This window comes from Pogoniulus pusillus, chromosome 6 (assembly GCF_015220805.1).
Source record: "Pogoniulus pusillus isolate bPogPus1 chromosome 6, bPogPus1.pri, whole genome shotgun sequence".
NCBI lineage: Eukaryota > Metazoa > Chordata > Aves > Piciformes > Lybiidae > Pogoniulus > Pogoniulus pusillus.
The window spans coordinates 19,538,320-19,557,401 of NC_087269.1; the positions used below are offsets into that span (position 1 = coordinate 19,538,320).

Consider the following 19,082-nt stretch of genomic DNA (forward strand, 5'->3'; position numbering starts at 1 on the left):
TTATTTAGTGCTGGATTGCAGATTTGGACATGACTGCTTTCTATTTCTTTTTTTTTGGTGGGGGGGACTATGGCTCCCAGTCACATATTCAAAAAGCCATTTCCAAAAAAACAGACAAAACAAGCTAGCAGCTAAGTTACCTTCCTCCCTAATCTCTCCCTTAAGGTCCTTGCGTAACAGGGCTGAGTTTTTGTCAGCAACATTTCAAGCAACAGGAAAAATATCTTCTTAAATGCTTTAACTCTATAAAATTGTATGATTAGCGAGTAGGAAGCCCTGGTTGGTAATGGATGTGCATGGTATCCTTTCCAACTAAACCACTTAGTCTTAACCTCAAAAGAAACTGTTACTGTTGGTCTGCAGTTCCTCAGAAGGAAAACACTAGCTCTAAAATGGACATTTAATGACTTGGTTGCCAGGACAATACGCAGCCAATATGTGGTCTCCAGTTGTTTATGCAAAGGTACTGCAGCAGTAATCATCCAGAGGATGGATATGTGGTCTGAGCAACTCAAAGGGAATTGAAATAAAGCAGATGACTAAAAATTAATCTTAAGAGATACGAGCCTCACTAATGAAGGGTATCCCTGCAAGCATGAGTCAGTTGACAAAACTTAAGTGGTTAGAAAGATCAATTGACTTGAATGATTCATCTTGTAACTTTAAATGCTGAAATCTCCAATGCAGGAAAGCCCACAGTCAATAGGCATTAAACTTTGAGGTCTGAGCAAGTTCAGTGCAAAACATGGAAGTGTATTGACCCAAAATGCATAGCAGTATGCTGTAAGTGATCTTTTGCATGGTCGAATTGGATTCCAAGGAAGTTAGCTCACACTAGAAAATAGTAGACTTTTACATTTGTCCTTCATTAAGCCTGTTTAAGTGAACCACCTGTTTCTTCCCTGTAATACTTGTCTGCTTCAAGGAACATCCAGCAAGAACAGCAGTGATGCTTCCATGGAACAAAACCAAACAGTGGGAAAGACTGAATTTCAAACATTAATTACACTGTATGCACTTAGCCTGTAAGAACACTGCCTGTATAAACAAGAAACCAGGTTCCTTCATGATTTGTTTTCAGTCTGTGACTTCTCTGATACATGGGAATGTCCTGTTTTCTCAGCCACAATGCAGCTAAACTCTGAATTTTGAGGGATGGATCAAAGTATCATTGCTCATGTGAAATACAACCCAAATATAACTATTCTGGAAGACCAGGCAACATTTTAATTTTACTTCTACAGTATTTTTTGGGGAAAAATATCAGTGCAATGAAAGGATAAGATTAAAGAGAATTTATCTCTTCATATAACCATAAAAAATTATTGCTACAGTATTTTTTTTGCTATTTCATAGTTGCAATAATTTCTTGTTTGTATTATACAAAGAAACCACCTGCATCTTTCATTTTTAGATAACCTTTGAGCAAAATATTTCACATTTAATTCTGTCTTATGAAGCTTGCTCAGGAGAAAGGGGGAGAGGGAGAAAGATGCTTATAAATGCATCTAGCTTTTAAGCACAGGATGTAATCCCAAGAAATAATATAAAATAATACCTTGAAGTTATTGAATGGTTGTCTTCTGAGAGACATGCGTGGACTTAAGTGTGGGGTAGCCACTTCTGATACTGGAGTATCTCCAATTCTTTAATATTTCCATCAGAATATGTTTCATCTTCATAAAATGTAGTAATGGTAGCATCTTAAGCCAATTATAACTAATCCTGCAAGCTATGTTATAGTTGGTTTTATATTGCTACATTTTTAAAGTGAATTAATTTCTAATAAAAGGAGGATTTTAAGGGTTTCTTGGTATAATGCATTTGAGACACCAGCAGATAATGTCTGAACATTAGATGTGTTCTTTAATCATCATTTTCTGAGTACTGAAATGATTTGTTTGTCTCTGTTTAGCATTTTTAATAGTTTCTTGTAGTACTGGTGCTGGCTGTCAGTAGTCCTAAATGTTATTTATTCAAAGAATGGTTTTGGAGTATACACAAGCTAATGCCCTAAAATGGCCAACCCCTGTTCACCAAAAAATAGTACTTATGTTTTGCTCCTGTCTATGCTCTGCACTCCAGGAATTCACATCAACCATAAAATTACATATGCTAAGTTAAAAGTGCTCAAATCTGTATTCTGTTGATTTTTTAAAAAATATAGTAGTTCAAATACTCTGTTTCTTCATTTATTTCTGTACTGTTTGCAATTCAAGCCACTCACATGGTGTGTTACTCTCAGTGATCTCACTGTTTCATATTATTATAAAAAACGCATGCTATAGCTGTTGGAAAGTTCAGCATCTTATCTCCACATTTTTTAGCTTGCCATTATAAATCTTGCTCTCTAGTCCACTTTCCTTAACTGGAACATATTTTGCATTGTTGCTTAAAATTTCCACTGAATGACCGGGAGTAGAAACTGCCCTGATCCAATCATGTAATAATGCTCTGCTGCACCCCTTTCACTGGGATAGTTTCCATTGTTTTGCCTTCCAAAACATTTTGCCTTGCTGGCTTCTTTTTTTTTCATTGAAAAAGGCTGAATGTTATTAAATGAATTTATGTGAAGAGAAAGCATGCTTTGGTAGATGTGATCAGTTTTCATAGTGGAGTGTAAAGGCTGTACCCCTTACAAGTCTAGCTTTTCCTTCAGTTCAAGGTATGTATTCTAAACAATGCAACTTACTGCAGGTAGTCTACTCTGAAAAGATAATGCTTCATTAAGTAGCCTTCCAAGTTGCTTGTAACACTTAAAATATACATGAAATAAAATACTCTCTAATTACTATGACTATCAGTTTAATTAGAAATGTCTTAGTGTTGCATAAAGAGTGTAAGTCACATGTAATGTGTGAGCGCATCAAAAATGTATGATGTATAAAATACAGCACTCATGTAAAACACACATCCAGCATGTTACTGTAACCAGTATAATGTCCTGGTTTGTCCTTGCCAAATGATTAATTCATGAGTACTTTCTGTTATGATCTGTATTATCAAACATTTGCCATCTTCTTTTTCCTTGTTTTAGGTACCAGCAGACAGGTGTTAGGTGGCTCTGGGAATTGCATTGCCAGCAGGCAGGAGGAATTCTGGGAGATGAGATGGGATTGGGCAAGACCATCCAGATAATTGCCTTCTTGGCAGGTCTGAGCTACAGCAAGATCAGGACTCGTGGTTCAAATTACAGGCAAGTGCTCCTCTGCAGACTGTCAGTCTGTGGAGCTCAATTAATATTTCATCAGATGTATTGCTGGTGGAGGAGGGTCCTGTGAATTATTAATGACATTTCAATTACAATATTCCTTTAATTCTTTTAGTGGAGGACATCAAAGGAAAAATTTTACGAGACAATGGAGCTGTAGGGCAGGAAAAATTAAACATGTAACACTTTTAATGAATTCCAGGCATTGATGCCTCATTTTGCAGATGAGCCACACTAGATATTTTGGGTCAATACGGTGTCTAAGGTTAGCTTCCACAAATGGATTGTTTACAAACTCAATTACATTAATATCAATAGTTTACACAATATGGAATTTTAAATCGGATACAATACCTTCAGTTCCATTTATTAAATTTTACATTAAAATACTTGTTCTGGCAAGCCACCAGGTAAATGCTTTACAGAAAGTAGCGAGCTGATTTGCAATGAAAGTTAGAGTTTCTGATTAGCAGAGAATTACACAGGGCAAAAAATAGCAGTAATAGTAAAACCAGTAATTTACAGAAAGTATTTCCATCTGCTTTTTTTGTTGTGCTGTTGTTGCTTGTCAAAACTGTCAGAGTTATGACCTTTCTTACAAGATCTTCTGTCCTTTATTGTTACTGAACAGTGCTTTAGAATTCTTTCTTCACAGGTGAAGTACCTGGAAAAGGTATTTTTGGTGTCCTTGGATTTACAAATGCACACATGAATAATGTTTGATTTTTCTAATTTTGTTGGTCTGTTTACCTGATGTCAGTTACTACATTCAGTTAAGCAAATATCAAATATAATTAACTTTCATATAAATATATGTTTAAGATACCTAAAAATACAAATTGGATGTGAGGAGGAGGTTCTTCACCATGGGAGTGGTGAGACCCTGGAATGGGTTGCCCAGGGAGGTGGTTGAGGCTCCATCCCTGGAGGTGTTTAAACCAGGCTGGATGAGGCTCTGGCCGTCCTCATCTAGGGTAGGATGTCCCTGCCCATGGCAGGGGATTTGGAATTAGATGATCTTTGTGGTCCCTTCCAACCCTGATTGATTCTATGACTCTAAATTATGTTCAGCGTGTAATTTTCACAGTATCAACAAGGGTGGAAAAGATCATCAAGTCCAACCCTTTACCACAGAGCTCAAGGCTAGACTATGGCACCAAGTGCCATGTCCAATCTTGCCTTGAACAGCCCCAGGGACGGCGACTCCACCACCTCCCTGTGCAGCCCATTCCAGTGTCCAATGACTCTCTCAGTGAAGAACTTTCTCCTCACCTCAAGCCTAAATTTCCCCTGACGTAGCTTGAGGCTGTGTCCTGTCGTTCTGGTGCTGGCCACCTGAGAGAAGAGAGCAACCTCCCCCTGGCCACAACCACCCCTCAGGTAGTTGTAGACAGCAATAAGGTCACCCCTGAGCCTCCTCTTCTCCAGGATAAACAATCCCAGCTCCCTCAGCCTCTCTTTGTAGGGCTTGTGCTCAAGGCCTCTCACCAGCCTCGTCGCCCTTCTCTGGACACGCTCAAGCATCTCGATGTCCTTCCTAAACTGGGGGGCCCAGAACTGAACACAGTACTCAAGGTGAGGTCTAACCAGTGCAGAGTACAGGAGCAGAATGACCTCCCTGCTCCTGCTGACCACACCATTCCTGATACAGGCTGGGGTCGAAGTGGCTGGAGAGCAGCCAGACAGAGAGGGATCTGGGGGTGCTGATTGATACCCACCTGAACATGAGCCAGCAGTGTGCCCAGGTGGCCAAGAGAGCCAGTGGCATCCTGGCCTGCATCAGGAATGTACATGGGTTGTAAAAGTAATGTTTCAAAGAGAAAAGACTAAAGTGTTTTCTTCAGTTGCTTCTTACTATAGCATTTTTGTAAAAGAAAAAAAAAATCCAGGTCCTCCATCACTGAGAGCAGTTGATTGACTTTTGATGTGGCTCCCTGATTTAAGTGCGCTACTTTAAATCTGTATTTTGTGTAGGTCTATTCCCTGCCTCAGTTGGAAGACCACTGAGTTGATGGAAATCCTTCATGAGCATCTCTTGACATTATTGCACAATTACAGCTTAAGAGCTAAGATACTGTAGTGAAACTACAATAAACCTTTGAAAAGTTCGAAGTCTAATCGCATGCCTAAGTTGCAGAGTCCTTTCTGTATATAAAATAACATGCCCAGTTTCTTTTTTTTGACTGCTGCATGTCATTAAGGCCATCATTATCATAATTCCATGGGAGGAAACAATTTCTACTTGCCTTACTTTAAAGAATACTTTTGCAGAAAAATTCAGTGATAGAAAATAAAGCTAAATATTTTGAGTATTAACAAAATAGAAAATTCATCTTGTAAGCTGCTTGAGATTCCAGTGTTCTGCTGTGTTTAAAAGAGCCTGAAGACTAGCTAAAGAACTATTTGTTACATGTAGCTATTAAAAAGATTAAACTGTCTTATTTCTAATGGTTACTGAGTCATACAGCTGGGGAAAACCAACTGTCATGCTGAGGAATCAGAAATGTTGCAACTATAGCGATGTGACAATCTAAGGAACGCGAGATTGCAGAGAAGTCTTGTTTCAGACAAGCTGAGGTAGTTGGAACAAGCAACAGCTTTCAGACTAGTGGTTCCTTCACAATTAAAAAGCACATCAAGAGCAAACTTCAAGTAACCCATCTCTAATCTAGACTGAATCTAGGTTGAAATCTGTTGACCTTCTCCTTTGAGAGCTGACAAGTTTTTTCTTGCTTCCAAATACACGATTTTGTTTAACAAAGCTGTTACCTTTTACTACAGACTTTGTACATCTGAAAGATTGGATGAGAAACTGCGCTGTAAAGTTTATACGCTGGTTATTTACTCATTCATGTTCTTCAAGATGTTGAGATATAATCATATACATTAAACATCAAGGCTCAGTCACTACTATGACTGGCAGAGAGATTAATTTCCACAGTGCTTACATAAATAACAGTCCATTGCCCCAGAAAATTTGTATTGCTCTTGCTGCCATGTTCTTTTATTTTCACTAGGATTTAGTTTCATTTCGAAGGCATAATTTCCCTGGTCTTGGAAATAGAGTTGATTTTAATCCAACATGTTTTACTCTCCTAATTTTTGTAGTACTTGAAGATTATAAATGCAGTATGACTGCAGCTTCCTTGGTAGTAAGTTGCAGGAATAGATCTTATTTGCAATTCTAATCACATCCAATTAAATAGGAACTAATAAAGGATGCCTGCTGTGAGTTTGGGTTTTATAAACCAGGAGCACAGAAGAAAGAGATTTGGGCATATTGATCATGTATGATATTAACCATAAGCTATTAGTATAATGTGAAAAAGGGACAGAACACATTATGACAATTACTTAGTGTAGAAGTAGGACAGTACTAGTATCCTGGTACAAGACACCAGTAGATCTTTGGTTTGGAAAGTTATTTGTGTCACTTTTTTTTCCAAGGAAAACAGATACAGATTGGATGAGCAGCAGAGCAAATCTGTTGCAGTGATTAGGAGAATGAAGGATGTCTCCTAAGAGCAGCAACCAGAAGCGTGTGATTTGTCTGGTTTTGTAAAACACCACAGACTGGAAGAAGTTAGATTACTCTTTTATATAAATAAATAAAAACTCTCAAGAGAAGAATAAAATGTTGGCTAGCAGAAAGTGGATAGACACAGAAGAGGCTTCACACAACTGAGTGGTGGGGGAGTTGAATTTTCTGGAAACCGATCAAAGGAAATGTGAACTCTTTCTGCAAGCTCAGGGGGGAAAAGCAAACAGGATAAACCTAATATGTGAGCTTGTTTGATACAGACCAGGGGAAAAAACAGGTAATTTATCACTGCCCATGAAGAATGAGAAACAGGTTATGTTCTGGGAAAGTTGGCATTCTTGCTATAAGTATTTTTAAGAGCAGTAGCAATAGTTATTTTGATTTCTAGCAGAGTTGAACTTATTTCTTGCATCTCCAACTTCCTCTTGGATTGCTGGGAGCTTTTTAATTGATCTGTGTAAGATTGTTTTATAATACTTCCTTCTAATGAAGGAGATAAGCACCATCCAGGTTGTTGTTTTGCGCATGTATAAGCTTTTAATGAAGAATATTATTTCTTAATGTTAGAAAGAAAGGCAGTGCTGGTGTCTGGGAAATCATTTATTGCTATATGCATATGTCTACTATGGCTTTTTGAATTGTTTATTACCACTTGAATAGTGCATAGTTAACCAGACACAGACCACTATGTGAAAACTGTAGTTACTGCTTTTCTTTGCAAAGTCATTTTCCTTTGTTTTTTAGAGAGGAGACATATTACAAAAATACCTACTAGTAACCACTATGTAGTAAGTTTCCCATATGATTGTGTGTGTTTGTGATGGTAATATTTCTTGTTTAACTGCTGTATCAGAGATAGGGTTTTTTTGTCTCTTTTTAACCTTAAGAGTAGCTCTGAACTCAAGATAGAGAAGACTTTGTTTCAAACATCCTCAGTAAGTCTGGGAAACAATCATATGATTAAGAAACTTATGAGACGGTTTAAGCCCAGCTCAGACCTTAGCTTGCATGGATGATATATTCTGCTGCTTTAGAGCCCTTGTTTTATCTGTAAATTATGGTGGTAATTGTGCAGTATATTACCAATAAGAAGCAGAACACCTGTGTGAAAATCCATTTGTGAGACTCTAGCTACACATTCTTTTTAATAGAAGTAATAAAGTAGTTGTTGGTTAATGATTTCTGTTCTCTCATAGAAGTAGCAGTCACCCAAACCTGATTTGTATTACCACAGGAGGAAGTTCCCTTTTGCCTTATTGTTTGCAGCTTTTCTATTTTTGTGTTTGTCTTGATAGATGCATCCATTAAGTGTTCAGTGGATAGGTTCTCATAGCAATACCTTTTTCGTCTTTCTTTATAAAACAGACTTCCAGAAAAACAAAGTTCCAATTAATTTCCATAGTTCTCATATTCCACTTGAACTATAAAGTATGTCATTTAAGTATGTGTGTAATTTAACAAGCTACTTTATTATATAGAGAGTTATTTTGTGTTAAAAGTTTGGGGTTTGTTTTTTTTTTTCTGAAATTCTTCATTTTAGGTACCAGGGATTGGGTCCAACAGTGATAGTTTGTCCAGCTACTGTGATGCATCAGTGGGTAAAAGAATTCCACACTTGGTGGCCTCCATTTAGAGTCGCCATTCTCCATGAAACTGGTTCTTATACCAACAAAAAGGTAATGGTTGACATCTGTTTAGTAATTCCAGAAGCATCTCTTTCTGTTGGGTTTTTTTTTGGTGGTGGTAGTGGGTTTTTTTGGGTTTTTTTATTGATTGGTTGGTTTTGGGGGGGTTAGGTTGGTTGTTTTTTTTCCTTTTATTTTTTCATTTCTTTTTCAGTGTGCTAACCAAAAATAATAATCTTCTGTTACTGAATGTTTCTGTGGAAGATTATGCTCTTTTTCTGGTTGTTTTAAAAGAGCAAAAAGTTCAGTGTCTTCTATGGATTTGTTAGGGAACTGGACAAGAAAGGGATGATATGGATTACCTTTGCCTTATGATATAAGCTGAAATTGCTGGAACACATTAAACATAACATGCTTCTTGCTTGAGCTTTGCTTGTACTGTAGTCCATGCTAGAAGTTAATTGCTAGATTGCTTGTACACCTGATAATATGGTTCTAGCATAGTGCATTCTTCCCTTATGCTTCTGTGCATCAGTGTCGTTGATCTGATATTTAGTATCTCCTCAGTTGATCAGCATGTCAGTGGATACCACCTAGTCCCAACTTCTTCCATTGACAGTGTTACTTTGTTAATGTTCTTCTTTTTTTTTCCAGTCAATGCCTTTCTTGTCTTAATGTTCTCAGCCAGTATCTTAACATTTGTGTTCTTATTCCATTTCGTAAGTTGACAAGTCTGACTTGTGAAGATTCAATCCTTAGTACCTTGCAGGAAGAAAGCAAGGAAAACTTAGGTTTATGTTTTCCCTTGACCTCATATTTCAGGTGCTTAAATGGATTTTCAGGATTCAGCAGAGAATTTTTAATTTTCTCTTTAAATATTTATTGAATTTCTTGTAATAACATTACAATAATATAGTGCTTAATTGCACTTGATTAAACGTATTCAGAGGTAATTGATGCAGTCACAGTACATGGCGAAAAACACATAGCAGGCTCTAATGTGCTAATAGCTTCCTGTTGTTCAATTAACTTGGTATGTTTTCAACCCCTATAAGTCTGTTGCCCTCAATAACATGTGATTTAATTTAGGAAGACGTAAGAACATGTGCTTATTTTGGGGTATTTCTTAATGCACTTGCCAGACTGGCTGAAATTTTTTCATCTGCAGGAACAGTCAGGTTTTCAGGACTTCACCTTTCTATTGTCCTCCCACAAATGCCTACTCAACAACTTAAAAATAAGCAATTTGGATACCATATGATTACTTTGGTAGGTTTGACTGTCTACCTCTGTCCTAATGCATCATCCTTTTGAGAGCTACAGCACGATGCTTTAAACATGTCACTGCTAAGGTAGTCTTCACCTCATGCACGTTTTTTTTCCTGAATTAGAAAACAGCATGCTTATGATTAAAGTAAAAGCAAAAGCAAACACAGAACTTTCCCATTCTTCTTGTCCTTATGCCCGCAAGAAAAGTTTACTACTAATTTATTAGCTTAAATAACATTCGTACACTGAATAGATCATATGAAGTATAGGCCAGATGATTTATTCCTGCTGAGAATTAATTTTCATTATACATTCTTTCTACAAATATGTTAGTGCTGATCTAATGACAATTCTATGTTCTGAAAACCTGTGGCATTACAGGAGACTGCTTTTGCTTTATATTAGTCATTGAGGGACCATACTACCCATATGCTCCAGCACAAGGCATAAACTTCAAGAAATAAGAAAATTGGCATTAGATTGCGTAAGAGCATACATTTGTTCTTTGAGAATAATGTTATATGGCAAAAAGCCAAGTTGCTGTGCACCTGTGATCTCAGTATTGCACAGACCTGTTTGGAATTGAACTGAGAATTACAGGGTTCGCCTGTCGTTCTGTTAGTATATCACAGTTTAGCATAAAGTAAATGAGAATCATTTGGGCGATATGTAAAACACAGGGGAGGTTGTTGTTGTTGTTGTTATTATTTGCTTATTCTGTGGCAATAAATGTGCTTAAATTTGAAGCAGTAGGGAAAAAAAACAGTTTTAAGTGGTAGTCGTCCGCTTAAAAGTCAGCTTTCAGTTTGCACAAGGTACAGCATTTGTGGTTGAATATGTCCTGAGGTGCTGTCTTGTGCTATTAACATAAAATCAAAAGATGTTAGAATCGTTTTGGTTGGAAAAGACCTTTAAGATCATCAAGTCCAACCATTATCTAAATCTACTAAGCATATGATGCTAAACCGTGTCTCTTAGCACCACATCTATGAGTCTTTTAAAGACCTCCTGGGGTGGGTGATTCAGCCACCTCTTTGGGGACCCTGTTTCAGTGTTTGATAACCATACTATGGTTTACACTAATCTGATGTAGCTTAAAGTGATTTGTAAAGATCAAATGCTCCGAGACTTCCAAGCATGAGAGAAAATAAGTAAATCTAATATAGTTTATCAAATACTGATTTGCTTATGATATAGAACAGAAGATAAGGGGCAAAAGAAATCTCTGTAACAGTAAGAAAAAAGCCTTCATTAGAAAGAGTTTGTTCTGTACTTTGAAAAGATGGCACTTGAACATTTTTAAGTCACACAATGTGAAATGCAACATGAACTTTGATTTTCCTGGTTTACAATACTATATATGGAAGGCAGGTCTATATTTTTTGAGATCAAGACAGGACTTTTAATTTCTTGATGTTTAGAGCAGGTGTCTTTATGCTTAACAATCTATTCTGGTGGTAATAATATGTAATTTTTAAAGCTGTAACTACGTTCTCTTTTTCTGGTCAAATGCTGGACACAGTGCAGCCCTCAGAAGTAATACTCAGTTCATGGTACTTGCACCTGTGGAATCATCTATTAGAAGATGGCTTTGTACACTAAAGCTCTTAGACCTTTTATCCTTACAGCAGAATATTCAATCTACGTGTAAAGAAAATAAGATGCAGAGGTTGCAGTTATTGGCATGAGTGTATATGGAACCTGTGTTTTAGCCAAAAGCACTATTTCTGACTTAAGGACCCAACTCAGTATCATGCCACAAGAAGTAGCATTCTTGTTAAATATGTAGTAAGTGCTTTAGCTCTTTTTATTGCAACTTTTACATTATTAAACATTGTAATGTGTTCTTTTGAAGCCTCTTCATGGTGCCATTTATATTGTTTTGTTGGGGGTGGGGAAATAATAAAGAGGTTTTATAGGTTGGATTTATGGATCTCTGGGCTTAATGGAGAAGTGATAAGCTTGCTGAAGAATGCATTTTAGATTCACAAGTGATATGTGTTGTGTGACTAGATATTATTTTTCAAGTTCACACTTGCCTTAAAGGTGTTTAGAGAATTTTGTAGTTCTCACTAGTCTAGTTCTTTAAGTTGGGTCTTAACACACATTTCTGTTTCAGAAAATCGCCATTTTTCATACACATACATTTTCATAATAATCCAGGTCCTCTTAAATACTTTTTTTTCCAGTCTCCTTTATCCTAAAAAAAGAGAAACCTCATTTCTGTAATCATCAGTCAAAAAACCGTCCTATTTTTGTACCTTTAGGAAAAAAAATGTCCTAAAGCAAGGTACTAACAGGAAAGAAACTTTCATTTAGAGGTGTGTCCTTAGAATAAATCATAAATATTCTAGCCTTCAGGTAGACTACTTGCCAAAAATCTTCCAGTCTTTATATAGTGCTGTGTTCCAGTGAAAACAAGGCAACACAAATCAACTTACCGCTCTTAAGTGAAAATACTGTCCTTGAATTATAAAGACCTGAAATACTGTGCTGAACAGAGCTACATGATCAGAGTTACTCAGTCTACTCATATATTCTTCTATTCATTACTGTATTTTAAGGACCTGAGTTTCAAATTTCAAAGCCAGATAACCACTGTGCAATCTTTTGTTATTATTAGGATTTGTCTTTCTTAACCAGCCTGGAGTTGGGTTTGCTTTGCTTTGCCTTTCTTTTCAGTTTAATAGTGCATGCCCTGAAATACTTCATTAAAGTGTATTTCCTGAGGGGAGAAAGAGACCAACAAACATACAAACAAAGAAATCCATGCCTGGGTCTAATCAGAAATAATGACTTAAAGAATATATGATAAAATACCATAAATTCAGGAACACCACAGCCTCAAAAGAGTGTGCATCCAATATTAACACTGCTATCATATTTTAAAATATTTACAGTATTCTAAGAGCTGCAACCAAAGCAAAGGCAACACCGAGAAAGTACCCAATGCAGTAAAATGAGAGTTAATATCTGTTGTGTGAGTTGATAAAATTGTGGTGTTGTATTTCTTCATTGTCAGCACAAATCCTTTTTATTAAAAATTTAGCTTGAAGGAAACTTTAATTAATTACAGGTTCAGTAAATCCTGACTAGGATTCTGCTATGGTGTGTTTACAGTGAATGGCCTTCATGTGCCTGTGTTTCACTTCTGTTCTCTCTGCTACCTGACAACGTGATTTATGGCTGTTGTTTTCTACTAGTCCACTATTTGCCCTCTAGGAGGGATTGGTCTCTTGAGCCTCTATAATAACAGCAGCACTTTCACAAAACATCTTTTAATGACAACAGTGTAACATTCTGTAAGTCAGGCTAATTGCAGACATACCCTATTAATTGCAAAAACTAGGAGAGGTTACATATTTTACAAGCTTTTAATTTGAAATCGCCCGAGATGATTTGTCTTAAGTGTTTGGGTAGTGATGTCTACAATATTCTAGGATAGGCCATTGCTGACACTCTAGGACAGGGCTGTAGACTATGTGCAATGTACCAGGTAAAATTAAGGTTTGGACGTCCACACCTGCCTAGACATACTACTTTGTAATACAAATTGTACATATTAGATTCTTGAGAATCATGACGTCAACATTAAATAATGTGTCATGGTTTTATCAAATGATAGTAATCAGAAAGTATAAATTCTTGAGTGCAGAAGAGCTTTTTGAATCTTGGGCTGTGTGTAAAAAAAAATTATAGTAAGAAATTTTAGACTTTAACAATATATGAGTCTTTGAGATGGATTTTTCCATTTTGTTTTTGCAAGCTTTGTTTTGCTTTGTTGGGGGTTTTATCATTGGGTTTTTGGTTTTTTTTTACCTAAAGGCCCTTTGAGTAACAAGAGTTTTGTCTAACAAATTCTGGGAGGGTCCTCCATTTGTTTCTTTCACATTGGATGTGCTTTTTTTATCCAGAATTGCTTCCCAGCCATCATCTTCTGTTTAAGCCTTCTACATTTATGTGTATGATAAATGCAATCTTACATACTATGATACTGTGGAATGTGTATATAGACTACCTCTGCCCTACATGATATACAGCTACAAAGGCAAGTGAAAACTTGGGAAAGTACATAGCTTGCAAGAGAAGCACAACATTTGAAGATTAATAAGAAATATATTAATCCTGTTAAGGAGAAAGGTTGGCCAGAATTTAAGATAAACCAAGTAGATTTTTGTGGTTTGGTTGTTTTTTTTTTCCCCCTGCCCCCAGTTTCTAATTTGCTTAATTTTTGTCTAATGGTCTAGGTCTTGCCTGTAGTACAGAAAGCTGAGTTTGGTGAATATAGGAAAACTTGAAGACAGTGGATACTGTAATCAAATTCTATATTTCATCATTCTTTTAAAAAATCAACCACATAAACTAAACAAAACAAAAAACAAAACAACAACAACAAACATCAGGGGGGCTGAGAAGACCACCCAAATAAAGACCACAAAAAAACCCTAACAAACCCTACCCTAGCTTTTTCTTAGCCTGGAGAAGAGGAGGCTAAGAGGAGACCTTATTGCTTTCTACAACTACCTAAAAGGGGGTTGTAGCCAAGCAGGAGTTGGTCTCTTCTTCCAGGCACCCAGTGACAGAACAAGAGGACACAGTCTCAAACTGTGCCAGGGCAGGTTCAAGGTGGATGTTAAGAAGAAGTTTTTCACAGAATGACTGATTGGCCATTGGAATGGGCTGCCTGGGGAAGTGGTGGAGTCACCATCCCTGGAGATGTTTAAGAGGAGGCTGGGTGAGGCACTTTAGTGCCACGGTTTAGTTGATTACAAGGATTAGTGATGGGTTGGACTCGATGATCTTAAGAGTTCTTTTCCAGCCTGGTTAATTCTGTGATTCTGTGAATTAGTGTTTCCTTATGATGAGGCTTCTATTGTAACACAGTATTCAAGTGCTTTGCTCTTTTACAGGTGAGCTAAGAATCATCTAATGAACGCTTTGCCTGTACTTACATTTCTTTTGCAAAGTAAAATATATCTGCTTTTTCAAAACATTTTCTATGTACCTTGGGCAGCAAGCCTGTACCTCAGCAGGTCTCCATGCTTACTGACAACATGCATTTCTTCCTTTTAGGCAAAACTAATTCATGAAATTGCTTCATGCCACGGAATTTTAATTACGTCTTATTCATACATTCGACTGATGCAGGATAACATCCACAGCTATGACTGGCATTATGTGATTCTGGATGAGGGTCACAAAATCCGAAATCCAAATGCTGCAGTGACACTTGCATGCAAGCAGGTACTTTAAAAAAACATATAGCCACTCTAGGCAGAGGTTCCAAGATCTAACAGATTTATTTGCCCATTAATGGATGTTTTTAAGGCCAGGCTGGATGCGGCTCTGAGCAACCTGATCTAGTGGAGGGGTGTCCCTGCCCATGGCAGGGGGGTTGGAACTAGATGATCCTTGGCATCCCTTCCAACCCTGACAACTCTGTGATTAACAAAAAATAAAAGCATAAATCACAATGGTCTGTAGCTATTTCATTTATTAAACATTTTTAATGGGTTTACAGCAGTGAATTTACAGAGATAGGGTAGAGCAAAAAATCAGAAATTCTAAATTGTGTAGTAACTAACCATTGTGGATGAGTGTTAGTTTGCTGGTGTTCATTTTCTTTTAGCAGTGTCTGGATGATAGGTTGCAGAAAGCTGTTTATTTCAGGAATATGAGGCCATGTATTTTAAAAGGAGGATTCATTGGTGGCGAAATTGAGTATCCCCTGAGGCAGAAGACAAGTTACACCATGAACCATGAAAATAACTTTCTTTTGGTTTTGTGGTTTATTTTTATGAATAGTTCCGTACACCCCATCGAATCATCTTGTCTGGCTCCCCCATGCAAAATAACCTAAAGGAGCTCTGGTCCCTCTTTGACTTCATATTCCCCGGGAAACTGGGAACACTACCTGTGTTCATGGAGCAATTTTCTGTTCCAATAACCATGGGAGGATATGCCAATGCCTCTCCTGTCCAGGTAAATGCCTCAAAAATATCACTTTGCTTGAATGAATACTGTTATATTGTTTCTAAACTGACTTTCAACATACTTCGTGCTGTATGCTCTAGGCAATAACCCCAAAAACCATTACCTGTGTACTTTACTGCTCTGTGTGTGGAAAAAAAACTTTTTGACTAAATTAGAGTGTTTCATTTATACAGGGGTATAGCTTAAATACAAGGTTTCCTTCTCGTAAGCCCTGACCTTTAAATAATTACAAGTATTGTTTCATATAAAGATAAGGAAATTGAGGTAGGAGGTGACTGATCTTGTATTTTTCTCTTTGATATCAAGCCTCAGCAAATTATTCAGTAGAGGAATCCTTCAAATGAAGCTGAAAACTGTTGTCCTTTTACAAAGCTAACAGCAAATTATTCAGTAGAGGAATCCTTAAAATGAAGCTGAAAACTGTTGTCCTTTTATAAAGCTAAAGTAGATATTGGAAGTCTGAAAGTAAATAATTTAATTTTGAAAGCAACAATTATTTGAATATGACTTCAAATTTCCGTTAGTCTTTACAGTTGTGGTTTTCAGTATTTTTAAATATCTTTTAAATTACCTGATAGATAAATGATCTGCATAATCTGCAGATGAGGTTTTACATAAGTGCTACTAAGTTTATGTCTTTATAAATATTCTTTGTAATGTTTTATCCACATATACGTCTAAAGTTTATTTTTTCTTTTAGAATATTAAGTTCTTCCATTGTCCAAAGCTTAGTAAGTTACTAAATTGGACAGGCAATTTGTTTTTTACATATCAATAATTTATTATATGCCTTGCTTTAAGAGAAATTAAGGTATTTTTAGCCATTATCTGCAGTTAATACCCATCTCACACATCCATTACCCATTATAGAACCATATGCTCCACTTAAGGCCAGAGTGACCTTTAGTTTCTGTGATCATGAGGATTTTCTTGTACTGACTTTTTTCTTTTTAATAGTCTCAAGTGGGCGCTAATCTTCACTTATTGTCTAGTATCCACCATTGCTGCAGGCTCCTTTTTTGATCTTCAGTGTATGTGTTAGTCTTGCCGTGAAGATTTTGGTTCTGTGCAAATTTATATTCACTTCCTGGATTGCCTTCTAAAAGAACTGTCTCATTTTCGGTCTCTTTTTAAGTCCACTAAATTAGGAAAGATAAATAATGGTATCTGAGGAAGATTTACTTATTCAATATTGCTGTTGCTAACGTGAATCTTACCGCATTTCATATGATGTTGCATATGTAACTGTAGGTCCACGTATAACATAAGCCACCTAATTTTAGTAGGCTTTTCCTATTGCTAATTATGGAACTCTGCTTGTTGTTAAAATTAATATCAAGAACCAAAATACCCCTTTTGCTTTTTTGTTCCTTTTTCAGGTAAAAACTGCATACAAATGTGCCTGTGTGTTACGGGACACTATAAACCCCTATTTGCTGAGACGAATGAAGGCTGATGTGAAAATGAGCCTTTCACTTCCAGATAAAAATGAACAGGTTTGTTTATCTTTACTATTAAATCTGAACCTTCTCTCTCCCCAAAATCCAGACTTCATGGAAATTATTTGTGCTAATAGCAGATGAAATGCTGTTTTAACTAAAGAAAATATGTAGAGTTTTCAGGTCGCATGTTCTTTTCCCCTGAGTTCTGAGTATTAAATAGTCATATTCTTTCAGGGTCTATACAATTAAACTCTCATCTAAAGAACAAAGGATCAGTGAAGTGTAGTCAGGTCTGCTTAATACTACCTTCCTAGATCACAAGTGCATACAAATGATTTGTCAATCGAATGTTTCCTGCAGTGCATCTCTTAAACATTGTTGCATTAGTTCCTGCTTTAGAAAGGTTAATTTGGGCAGCAAATAGTAGAGAAATTCTTGATGAGTGTTGTTTATATTGCAAGCCACCTGAGCCTGTACATTATTAGAATTCCCAAAATACTACCCTTTGATCTAAAGCCTGTTTGTTCTAAAAAGAGGTGAAAATTTAGGAAATACTTTGTTTCAAAGTACAGGAGGTTGAAAAGATGATGTAAACTGAAATTCCTTGTAGTAATTATTAGATTTTTTTCCTACTCAGCTTTCAGTGCTTCAGGTTTTCTAGTCTTCTCTTTTCCTTCTTGTCTCCTCTCTCTGAACAAGAAGTGGACACCCTAGATTTTTTTAAGACCATGCTGAAAAGTACTCAGTAGCATACTCAGTTTCTGCTTTGCACTCTGTTTTTATTTTAATCAGATTTTTTATCTCTTTATACTTGAGAGAATCTGGGCTACTTACTCTAAAAAATGCAATCATAAACAGATTAAACTTCATTTTTGTTCTTGTCAGTCATAAGACACCACATAAGTTTGACTTATGGCATAATGTTGACTGCCTGGCAGGGTGCAAGGAAGTGAGTTTGTTCCATTTAAGCCCAAAGGACCATCTGAAAAATCATATGCCCACACTCAAAGGCTAAGGAGAGAACAGAATGCTTGTGCTAACCTTCCCATGAAGTAATAAGAATTTGCAAGCTTTAAGGGACATAGCAGACACACAATGAAAGTGCTTCCTATAAACATAGCTTTAAGAGGATGCTAACATTGCACAGTTACCTCATTAAAACTGAAAAATGGCAGCACTTCCAAAACTAAAGCAATCTGAGGGGAAAAAATAACTGGGAAGGAACACATTAAAACTCATGAAAACCCAACTTAATGATTAGATGCATTCTATAAAACTTCTGAGCTTTTTTGTTTCCTAATAATTTCTGTGCAGTATCTTTTAACTTAGTATTTCAGTTTGTCAGACATCTCTGAAGCTTCATTATAGCACACTGTAAAACCTACTTGGAGTTTACAGCTTGGGCTTAAGCAGTTTGTTTTGTTTGTTTTGGTAGGTCCTCTTTTGCCGTTTGACAGATGAGCAGCGTCAAGTCTATCAAAATTTCATCGGCTCTAAAGAAGTTTACCAGATTCTCAATGGAGAGATGCAGGTTGGCATTATTTAAGGTTAATGACAAGCAGAGTTTGATGGATAAATCAGACTGATCTTTGCATTCTTCTAGCTGGATTCTGAGCAGAAAGGGAAGCAAACAAGATAATCTCAGTTTTGTACTTACGGATGTCTGCCTCTTTTTTTTCTTTTCCCCTCAGAAAACTTCCATGGAATATGTAAAGTTAGTGTTCCATATGTAGTGGCATGGCCACATAAAAGTAGTAATGAAATCAAATTTGAAATGTGTTTGTGTTCTTGGTAACAAATTATGGCATGTTGGATAACCTACTGTAGATAACTATGCATGCTTTTAACCTGTTGCAGAAATAAAGCAAAGGGAAAGAGTCATTTGTCCTAAGAGTGCAGTTAAGGTATGAGAAGAGTTGATGATTTCACACAATCTTTACATAGAGCAAAGCAAACAGCAAGCATCCTTGGTGTTGTCTTACTAGGCACTTCAACTGTTT

At 36.7% G+C, this 19,082-nt stretch overlaps 1 protein-coding gene across 2 annotated transcripts in view; it reads left to right on the plus strand.

Annotated features, from left to right (window-relative positions):
* The window catches only part of ERCC6 (ERCC excision repair 6, chromatin remodeling factor), a 50,015-nt gene that overhangs the window by 18,404 nt on the left and 12,529 nt on the right, over positions 1–19,082 (plus strand). For both annotated transcript variants that reach the window (XM_064144757.1, XM_064144756.1), the window contains 6 exons: positions 3,038–3,196; positions 8,293–8,428; positions 14,720–14,890; positions 15,452–15,628; positions 17,020–17,136; positions 18,518–18,613. In XM_064144757.1, coding sequence (XP_064000827.1) covers positions 3,038–3,196; positions 8,293–8,428; positions 14,720–14,890; positions 15,452–15,628; positions 17,020–17,136; positions 18,518–18,613 — 856 coding nt within the window. The remainder of the gene's footprint in view (positions 1–3,037; positions 3,197–8,292; positions 8,429–14,719; positions 14,891–15,451; positions 15,629–17,019; positions 17,137–18,517; positions 18,614–19,082) is intronic.